This window comes from Hyperoodon ampullatus, assembly GCF_949752795.1.
Source record: "Hyperoodon ampullatus genome assembly, chromosome: X".
Classification (NCBI taxonomy): Eukaryota; Metazoa; Chordata; class Mammalia; order Artiodactyla; family Ziphiidae; genus Hyperoodon; species Hyperoodon ampullatus.
The window spans coordinates 39,548,057-39,559,267 of NC_136913.1; the positions used below are offsets into that span (position 1 = coordinate 39,548,057).

At 42.8% G+C, this 11,211-nt stretch overlaps 1 protein-coding gene across 1 annotated transcript; it reads right to left on the minus strand.

The window, feature by feature from the left end:
• Positions 1 to 2,574: 2,574 nt before the first annotated feature.
• On the minus strand, positions 2,575 to 10,954 carry PPP1R2C (PPP1R2 family member C; the record flags this gene model as incomplete). Its single annotated transcript, XM_079727999.1, is given in 5 exon segments — positions 2,575 to 3,071; positions 3,074 to 3,152; positions 3,155 to 3,264; positions 5,154 to 5,218; positions 10,809 to 10,954. Coding segments are annotated over 5 exon segments (897 nt in total).
• Positions 10,955 to 11,211: the final 257 nt, after the last annotated feature.

Sequence of the window (11,211 nt, forward strand, 5' to 3'; positions counted from 1 at the left end):
CCTCCCTTCCCAACTCTTCACTTCTGGGTACCTCTTTCTCTCCTTTCACTTTTATAATCCCCCCCAATCAATATGTATACCATGTTCTTCATTTACTCTAAGGTGTGAAGGACTGATAAGTACTACAGTGTTACTCCCAGGTGATATTTGCACACAAAGAACAAAATCCTTTAAGTGAAAATATTAAGACGCTTTGAGTTCAGTGTTTGTCAAATTGAGGTTGTAATTTAAAGGAACCAATTTAGTGGCTCTTACTATCATTTTTTAAAATAATATCGTGCCTTATTACAACATGTTATTTAGTATACGAATGTAGAGGGAAAAATGGAAATAATTTCAAAGTCTAGGGGGAAAATGCATTTGCTTTGACCTTCAAGTGGAAGTTACTTTTTTTAGCAATCCATTTATACCATTTTCTGTCCCAGGTTTTAAATAGCCAGCCTGGCTGAATTTCATACTTAAAAATGAGTGAACAAATGGTAACATCAAAGGAGTTAAACCAGAGGAGGTGATGCTGATAAAAAGTTGAAACTGGAACTGAACATTTTCAGATTCCTTTTTCCAAAGGAAAATCAAACAAATAGTAAAGGTCCATTTTCTATGCATCCTAATACCATGTCACTTAATTAGGAAATCATGATGTGGAAAAAATGTCTTTCTGGATTACATTTGACTAGGGTACCAAAAGCACTATGAATAAAAGGAAAAACTGATAAAGTGAACCACATCAAAACTAAAAACTTTTGCTCTGCAAAAGTATCTGTAAGAGGATAAGGTACAGATTGTGAAAAATTTGCAAATCAAAGAACTCTCAAAACTGAACAGTAAAATAATCAAAAAATGGGCAAAAGGCATTTCAGAGAAGAGGATATACAGATTGCACATAAGCACGTGGAAAGATGTTCAACATCATTAGCTATTAGCGAAAGGCAAAGTAAGACATCAGGACACATTTATAAAAATGACTTACAAAATAGTGACACCACCAAATGCTGGTGAGCATGCAGAGAAACTGGAATGCTCACACATTGCTGGTGGGAATGTAAAATGGCACAGTCACTCTGAAAAACATTTTGGCAGTTTCTTAAGAAACTGTAACTACCATGTGAGCCAGCAATTGCACTCCTGGGTATTTATCCCAGAAAAGTAAAAACTTATGTTCACACAAAAACCTGTACATGAATGTTCATAGGAGCTTCATTTGTAATACCAAAACCTGGAACTAGTCCATATGTCCTTCAGTGGGTGAAAGGGTGAAAAACACTGGTACATCCCAGAAGGTTACATGCTATATGATTTCATTCATAGAACATTCTTGAAATGACAAAATTATAGAAATGGAGAACACATGTGGCTATAAAAGGGCAACATGAGGGATTCTTGTGGTGATGGAATGTTCTGTATCTTGATTGTATTGACGTCAATATCCTGTTGTGACATTGTACTACCATTTTGCAGTATGTCACCACTGGGGGAAACTGGATGAAGAGTACACAGGATCTCTGTGTATTATTTCTCACAACAGCATGTGAACCCACAATTATCTCAGTAAAAATTTCAATGAAAAATAAATGGAAATACACACAAAACCTTTGGGCTGACATCTGTCTGTCAGGAACAACAACACTGGTTGCACAGGAGTCAGTTGTGAAAAAAAACCTCACTTGTTCTCTAAAAGCTAATTAGGACAAATGATGAACTCATAATAGCAAATTATTTAGCAGGCTGTACACCAAAAAGGTGTAGAAATATAGCAGTTGGATTCTTTTTCCTGACTATAGCACTTCTGCTATTCAATCTATTTTCTCCACATATTAAAAGTCTGAAGAGGCCATGATGGTTGAAATAGAAGTGACATTACTGCAACAAATAAAAGAATATTTGAGAGAACGAAGACTTTCTAATATTTTGACAATCTATGATACTCCATAAAGTCTTGTGCTGTGTATGCCCCAGAAGGACTGAGGAAACAAAGGGTGGAGAGGGTAAGACAGGTCTAAGGAACCACTTAGATAATATTAGACTTTTACAAATAATTGATACTAAATCTGCCCATCTAGTGCACAAAAACAAAATAGACGTTGGCACCATTTTAACCTGATAATCCATGGAAAAAGGACTATTTTTTTGTTGAGAAAACATTCAGTCATTTCCTTATAAACACTGAAAGCAAATAAAGGGAAAATTTAAAGGTAAAAATGTAACAATAACTCTTATAATATATCCCCTCTCAATTAAACAGGCCAATCACCCTAAAGACGAGTATTTTTCAGCCTGAATATTTATCAGACTACATAACCCGCTGTACCAATTGCATTTAGATTTTGTAACAAAACCTTTTCTATAAAAGTCAGTACAGCTAGAAGTGAATATAAATCAGTCCCCCTTTAAACATTTAACACATCGAAAGCTATATGCTATGTACATTAACCAACAGTTTTCTCAAAGTAGTGGGGCTTTAGACGAATATCAGAATCGGTATTTGTGGCAAAGAACCAGACAGAATAGCAAGCAGGGATTTTTCCAGTTAACCTATTATTTTCTAAGTTTACCGTTTAATTATCGCAGTACAATTTAACTGATAAGTATTTCAGTACTTGAAGCATGAGCTCTAAAGAACAAGAAGCCGCAGGTTATAGTAACAGGGTTTGGATCTGACAAACAATTGCAGCGTTGATCAAACGTTGTCTTCTCGTAGAATGACTGGGTCTGCAGTTCCTCGTCGCTGGTGGGGCCTTCCTCTGATTCTTCCATGGTGGTAGTCTTGTCTTGGCTGGTGGCATGCCAACTTTCTTTGTTTTCATCCTCCTCCTCCTCACGTTGTAGCTCTTTGGAAATCAACTGTCTGGCCAGTTTGATGTTCAGTCCTTGGTTGTAGTGAAGCTTCCTTTTCATTTCGAACTGCCGCTGTTTCTCTTGTTTGTCCAGGAAGATTTTGCTGGTGTGCGCCCCATCCTTCTCCGGCTCCCGCACTGGATAGTTGAGCTCCGAGGTATCAGTGGTGGCTAATTTATTAGCTAAGCTGTCGAGGGTCATGGCTTCTTTAGTTTCCAAATCACTCTTTGCACCTCCTTCCCGTCCTCCCCCAGACCGAGCTGGCGAGTGCCGGGCTCATTCATCTTCATGAAATCGCAGTTTCTGTACGCTGGGTCGCCAGGAAGTTCGACTCATCCCACTTCTGGGACTTCCCGGCCCCGGTGTCACAAAGTCCAACGTGGGTGATGCCACAGTGGTCCCCGCTGCCATCAGCACCGCCGTCAACGCCTGGGGGGAGGGGGGAGGGGAGGCCAAGAGGACCTATGTTTTTGTTTGTTTGTTTGTTTAATAGTGTAAGATAGGAAATCTGCCTTCGTTGCACATGAAACGGAGAAGCACTGTCTTGTGAATTTCTCTATCCCCTGTGTGCAGGCGGACAGTGTAAAACGTATTTCTCCCTGGGGGTCACAGGCCAAAGTTTCAAAGCCACTCCTTGGGTTGGAAAGATTGGAGGCCTAGGGGCTAGAGGACCCTTCCTACCCTCCCCTCGGTTAAAGGTCCCAATGCCCAGCCACTTACACTGGCTGGGAACTCCTCCCTCTGCCCACCCGCCCATCCTCCATGATCACATATTGTTTCTTCTCTTATCCAGCCCTTCGCTACTGGCTTAAATATTTCAAGAAACTCCCATTCTGCCTCCACCCTGATTCAAGTCACCACCACCTGTGGTCGGGGTCACCGTCACAGCCTCTGAACTAGCCCTCACCCCCATCACCCCTCCTGCTGCCTTCCGACCTCTCATTCACCCTCTATTCATTGTGGTCTGTTAAAAACACCATCAAATCTTGTCGCATCTCTCTTTCAAACCCTTTAACGGCTGCCCATTTTCTTTCACATAAAGACCCAAATCCAGAAGAGGCAGAAAGCAGCTCTATGATGGGCTCCCCCGGCACCCCAATTCTCCGCACCCTGCCTCTAGCTTTCTATGCTGGCCTTTCGGTTCCAGGAGCGCTCTCCTCCCTTCCTGTCCCAGAGCTTTTCCCTGGGTTCTTCCCACAGCCTGCAATGCCCCTTCAGATTTCAGCTCAGTCATGACTGCCTTACAGGAGCCTGTTTCCTGACCTCCAAAGCAGATAGGCCTTCCTGTGCTTTCATGACCTCTCTTATTGTCCTTGACAGCACTCGGAGTTGTGGCAATTATGTTTATTATCTGTGTACACTAGATGGTCAATTCCAAGACACAGGGGAAGGTGTCTGTTTTTCTCAGTATTGTCTTCAGCTTCACAACATGATGCTGTAGCTGGCATATAGTAGGTATTACCACAATATTAATGGAATGAAGAATAAATGATAGGTGACAGGTAATTGGAAGACTGAGATTTGTGAGTGGAGAAAAGGGGGCTCCAGAGTTTTCACTGTCACTTACAATTTGTTCAGTCAGTCACATGAGAAAAACACCCCACATGTGGAAGTTGGGGACTGTCCCAAAGAGTGACTTTGGAACATTCTGTCTTGCACAGGCCTCATATTTCATAGGCAGTGACATTCTTCTCAAAAACAAAAAGGAAATTAAGATCCAGTTTCACATTTTACCCTCCAGGTAGCATTCACAAGAGGGTTTTTTCCCCCCTTCTGATAACATTTTGCTTCCTCTTCTCCCCCTCAACGTCTTTCTACATTTTAGAACACAAAAGCAAAAGCATGAAAGAACCATAAAACTTTTACAAGGGTCTTAAGTACCTTAAGTTCAAGTTGTCCTGTATTCTCCAAAGTCCTACTAACTTCAGGAGCTCTGCAATCACTTTAAAACTGGTTATTCATCTCAGAAAAAGAATTTCCTGATACCAGTACTCTTTGAAAAAAGCTGTATTGTGTGGTAAGGGCTTTCAGGGATTCAAAAGCTGATCTTCAAGTCTATAGGAAAACCCTCTGGTATGTGAGGGGGAAAAAAACCCAACTTTCATTATTCAGAAATACTCCAGGCTACTCTTTTCAAAAACCTGCCTGAAAGGCAGCACAGACCCACACAAACGCAATTGGTCCTGGCTGGTAGGCACAGTGGGTCTGTGCGTGTTTAGCTGTAAACAGGATGTTGAGGGAGATGCTGAAAATCCAAAAGCAAAATCCAGTGCATTGGGATTTTGCTTTTCTGTGTACACAGCACCCACCCCACATACTGTGATCTGAATATACAAGCTGTTCAAGATAGAATGAGTCAGCCCTCCCGAAGTTCTTGAGTTTTCTGAAATGCAGTAACACATTGGCGGTTCATGCTAGGGCAAGAGTACCGTGATTGTGACCTTCTGACCTGGGCCACAGACAAAATCTTTTAAAGAAATCACCAGGTATTACAGATCTCAGTTGCACATTATTTAAAAGTAATCTCTTTCACCTACCATTGGCTAATTATCTGCTTCATGAAAGTTGCCCTAAGAAAAATCCAAATTTTGAGTTTTTGCCATCAAGCTAAAAACTCTCAATCTAGTCAGCATTACCACAAGCCAAAAAGTTAGAAAAGATGGGCAGTCTTTCCAACATTCCTCTTTACACGATTCACTTGTTATTGCCCTAGGACAAGGGCTGAGCAGATAGGTCTGTGGTTCTACCACACACATATACACACACACATACACGCACACACACACCCAAGACTGACAAAAACTTTCCCAGTCAATGACACGTTATATGAAATTTAGATACAGACCTAGAAAGCCCTTCTTTCAACAAATATTTAGTGTGACCATTGACTGTATGTCCAGTAGGAGAACCTTCATTCTGAATGTACAAAAGTGAGGTTGTGCTTCAGTGGTCTTCAATGGGTTAATATTTGATACATACATCTAAATCTGCATGCTGTTCTATCATCACAGTTTTAAAATACATTTAAAAAGTCACTGATATTTAAACTAACTGATTGTTAAGCCTGACGGTAGATCACTCCATGGTTTCATTTCTTCCACTAAGAATCATTTCCCTTCCATGCAGCCATTCTCCAAATGTGGTAAATACAGGAATTGGTTCAAAAGGAGAACTAAGCCAGGAACCAAGAAATTCTCAACCAAAGGTTGGAACACCTAAGAAACCAAAAGCTACCATAAACAAGGAAGGTATCCCAGATGTCCTACTGGGTGCCATTGGTGAGAAATTAGTAAAACAATGAGAAGCAGTCAGCTTTTTGGGGACCAATCATGCTGCCAGAAGTGGAAATTAATACTAGTTCGGCCATGTAGCATCTGAAGTTGTACATCAGTCTACCCAAGAATTGTCCACAGTCCACAGAATTGGAGAATTATGTTGGATATTGTGTAATATAAAAATAAAAGTGCTATTTGGTTTTGAATCTATGTTTCTCTCTCTCATATTCCAAACCCAAATTTCTGATATTCTATTAAATATCCCTGCCTTAGATTGGGTTCCCTTAGAAGCTGACCCTGAGACAAGGACTCGAGTGCAAGTAGTTTACTCAGGAGGAGATTTGCCGAAAATACTGGTAGGGGATGGGGGAAGTGAGACAGAGAAGGGCAGGAGGCAAAGGATGCATTAGAAAAGCAGTTCCTACTGTAGGCAACTAGAGCTTAATGCTCCTGAGAAGTCAATGCTCTAGAAGTCAATGTAGAAGAGTTACCCCCATGGCCTACCTCCACCCCACTGGCGAAGGAGCTAGAGTATATTTATACATCAATTGCTGCCATCTGGACTTCAGGCGTGCTGGGAGAGGGGAGGGGCATGAATCCCTTGCACTCTGGATTCCTGGTGGAGCCTGGGGAGTGGATGGCCAACTTACTGATGCACGCAGACTCGTGTTGGCTTCTTTCCTTCCCTGTTTCACAAGCCCTCTCCTGCTGTCCTGTCCCCTGGGATCACAGTCCCAAATGAAAGCCTTTTTCTCCAGCTCTGCTTTTGCAGGAGGAACCCAAACTAAGAGAAGGATTGTGTACTTCATCGTTAATTCCTAAACAATCATTGGCACATGTCCATATTCTGCGGCAGATGTCCATATTTCTGCAAAGTGGGTGAATGAACTGAGGGAAGTGAACAAAAATCTTTTGAAAGGAAGAGCCTGGAAATATGGGCAGATCTAGAGGGGTTCAGCGAGACAATGGTTTTCCATCTTTTTCATTGTAAGTTTTAAAGCAGTAAATTTTTTTTAATTTTATTTACTTATTCATTTATTTTTGGCTGCGTTGGGTCTTCGTTGCTGTGCACGGGCTTTCTCTAGTTGTGGCGAGCGGGGGCTACTCTTTTGTTGTGGTGCACAGGCTTCTCATTGTGGTGGCTTCTCTTGTTGTGGAGCACGGGCTCTAGGCTAGCAGGCTTCAGTAGTTGCGGCATGCGGGCACAGTAGTTGTGGCTCACGGGCTTCGTTGCTCCGTGGCATGTGGGATCTTCCCAGACCAGGGCTCGAACCCGTGTCCCCTGCATTGGCAGGCGGATTCTTAACCACTGCGCCACCAGGGAAGCCCAGTAAACCTTGTTTTCCAAATTAAATATTACATAGAATTACAGAAAAAAAATTAGTAAAATTGGAGCTAGGAAGCAATGGAGTTTGTCTGTCTGCGTGGAGGTAGGGACACCAGAATTCTCACTGCCTGGGGTCTCAGAGGTGGCTCCTGAGGCATCACAGGGACTTGGGTATGGAGCGTCAATTGGAAAATCACTGCAAGAGTCATTGCCCAAAGCAATTTATCTCAAGGGTTGATTTTCTGAGTGATCACTTGTTTTGAGAATGGGGGTGAGGAGATTTTCTACTGTAGTGATTCAGACCAGCATATTCATTGAGTGCAGGTCACTAAGGAGACAGGACATCAATGAGAATTTCTGACGTTACATGGTAAACATCAACTTTGCCCCCTTCCAAGAGGATAATCTAGTTTGGGAATGTTCAGTGAAGAAAAATGTCATCAGTGGGAATGTCTGCCAGGAGTTATATAGAAAATGATGGCAAAGATATCAGAAGGCAGGCCTTGCAGAAACGGGCTGAAAAGAAAAAAGAAAAGAAACGGGCTGAAGAGTGTGTAGTAGAGAAATGTTCTCCCTGCTCCCTAAAGGATGCTAAGATGTTTCATGGTTAGGGAAACGAAAAGGTGCTCAGCCTCTTGCTTTTGACCCTACTTGGTCAGGGAAGGAGCTATTGATAAAATAGAACTCACACTTATCAACTATTTTTTTATTTTATTTTTTAATTGAAGTATAGTTGATTTACAATGTTGTGTTAGTTTCAGGTGTACAGCAAAAGTGATTCAGTTATACACACACACACACACACACACACACACACATATTCTTTTTCAGATTCTTCTCCCTTATAGGTTATTACAAAATATTGAGTATAGTTCCCTCTGCTATACAGTAGGTCCTTGTTGTTTATTTTATATATAGTAGTGTATATATGTTAATCCCAAAGTCCTAACTTATCCCTGCCCCCAACCTACTTTCCCCTTTGGTAACCATAAGTTTGTTTTCTATGTCTGTGAGTCTGTTTCTGTTTTGTAGATAAGTTCATTTGTATCATTTTTTTAGATCCCACGTATAAGCGATATCATATGATATTTGTCTTTCTCTGTCTGGCTTACTTCACTTAGTATGAAAATCTCTAGGGACTTCCCTGGTGGCACAGTGGTTAAAAATCCGCCTGCCAGGGCTTCCCTGGTGGCGCAGTGGTTGAGAGTCCGCCTGCCGATGCAGGGGACACGGGTTCGTGACCCGGTCCGGGAAGATCCCACATGCCGCGGAGCGGCTGGGCCCGTGAGCCATGGCTGCTGAGCCTGCACATCTGGAGCCTGTGCTCCACAACGGGAGAGGCCACAGCAATGAGAGGCCCGCGTACCGCAAAAAAAAAAAAAAAAAATCCGCCTGCCGATGCAGTGGACACAGGTTCAATCCCTGGTCTGGGAAGATCCCACATGCCGTGGAACAACTAAGCCCGCGTGCCACAACTACTGAGCCCATGTGCCACAACTACTGAAGCCCATGAGCCTAGAGCCCGTGCTCCGCAACAAGAGAAGCCACCACAATGAGAAGCCCACACACCGCAATGCAGAGTAGCCTCCACTCGCCTCAACTAGAGAAAGCCCGTGAACAGCACCGAAGACCCAACACAGCCAAAAAATAATCAATTTAAAAAAAAAAAGAAACTCTCTAGGTCCACCCATGTTGCTGCAAATGGCATTACTTCATTCTTTTTATGGCTGAGTAATATTCCATTGTGTATATATATCACGTCTTCTTTATTCATCTGTCAATGGACATTTAGTTTGCTTCCATGTCTTGGCTATTGTAAATAGTGCTGCTGTGAACGTTGGGGTACATGTATCTTTTTGAATTATGGTTTTCTCCAGGTATATTCGTTAAAAAACTAAAAATAGAGCGACCATATGATCCTTAAAAGCTTATCAACTATTTTTATTTGTAAACATTATCAAATTAGAGTCCAGAAAGTACTATTAAGGCTTAGATGGAAATACTGAAAGTCAGATCATCCAAGCTCTTACTGCCTGGCTGTGAAGACTGAGGACCAGAAAGTTATGGTGACTTGCCCAGGGTCACACAGGTGGTTAGTCGCACAGCCAGAACTAAAAATCCAGATCCTCTGGGACTGCTCTGGCAGCGCACTTTCCTATTTGCTACCTGCCACCTCTAGAAGTGGTAGGAGCCAGGAGTCCCAATGTGGGTCTCATATTCCAATCAGATATTGACATCCCTGTCTCCTTGGCCTGTGCCATTCTTCAGTAGCACCAGCACTTTAAAAGAAGAAAAGAAGGAGCAAAACGGCCATTTTCAGAAGTGTTAAAAACCTGAAACTCGGGCCCTCTGAAACTCAAGTTAAAACATGAGGGGCGGGCTTCCTTGGTGGCTCAGTGGTTGAGAGTCCGGCTGCCGATGCAGGGGACACGGGTTCGTGCCCCGGTCCAGGAAGATCCCACATGCTGCAGAGCGGCTAGGCCTGTGAGCCATGGCCGCTGAGCCTGCGCGTCCGGAGCCTGTGCTCCGCAACGGGAGAGGCCACAACAGTGAGAGGCCCACGTACTGCAAAAAACCAACCAACAACCAACAACAACAACAACAAAAAAACATGAGGGGCTAGCAAGTTCAGCTGGAGGCACAAGTGAAAAAGTTTTGGGGGCAAGTTATCAATAGGCCAGCTGACCAAGTTTTGTAGGTCTGGATGAGCCATAGTCAAATTAGAAAAGCAATAATGTGATCTAGGGCAGCAGAATTCAATTTTGCCAACAGCACTGAGGTTCCTTGAGGCAGCCCTTTAAAGACGACATTATAGCAGGATTATTTCCCATGTGTACAAATATGGCTGGGGAGAAAAACACACACACACAGATATAACCCAACGTGTGAGCCATTCTCTTCTGGAAACAAATTTTCTTGTTATTATACATCTATATTTTAGAAAGAGTATTATAAAAACAGCAAGAGAGTGTAATAGAAAAAGAAATGAAATGCTGCAATTCTTTTTTATGATGTTTCACACACAAAAAGAAAAATAACTCCCAGAATCATCAGATTTCTTAGAAGATGCAATAAGTATATTATTAGCATCCCCACGACTCACTAACAAGATGTTACGTGCAGGGAGGTGGGGCGGGAAAGCTGTCACCAAATTCCAGTCAGTGATTTATAGTATTTGTGACTACCACATGCAAAGAGTGTCAGCTGGCAATTTATTCTGGCTGATGTAACCCGACAGAATCTTCTTCCTTTCTGACAACCGGTCCAGTAACTGAGGTTAACATACTTCAGCTCTAATCAACAGAAGTAAACCTAGCAGTGGAGTTTGGTGCTATCTTAGTCATGCCGACGTGTTGGTTGTCAAACTTCACTGAGCATCAGAACCCCCTGATTCAGTAGGGCTGGGGCCGGCCAAGTTCCAGAAGTTGTATTTTCTAGCAAGTTCCCAGGTGATGCTGATGGTGTTGGTCCAGGAGCTGCCATGAGAACGACTGGAGTAGAAGATATCCTGCCCCATCTGTCAGGTGACTCAGACAAGTCCAGATCCACAGCTGGAGGCAATACTCCGTATTCTCTGGAAAGCCAAGCAAGCACAAAATGGAGTGCAAAGGGAGAGAAGTTCATTCTGCCTGAGGGGGACCAGGAAAGCTTCGTATATAGGTCTTTTTTTATACTAGGCGCTGAGGTGAAGGGGGGCCAGGGAAGGTGACATCAGGCAGAGGATGGTGAAGGTGGCCCATTGCAGATGAGTACAAATGATTTGGGGGACTGATC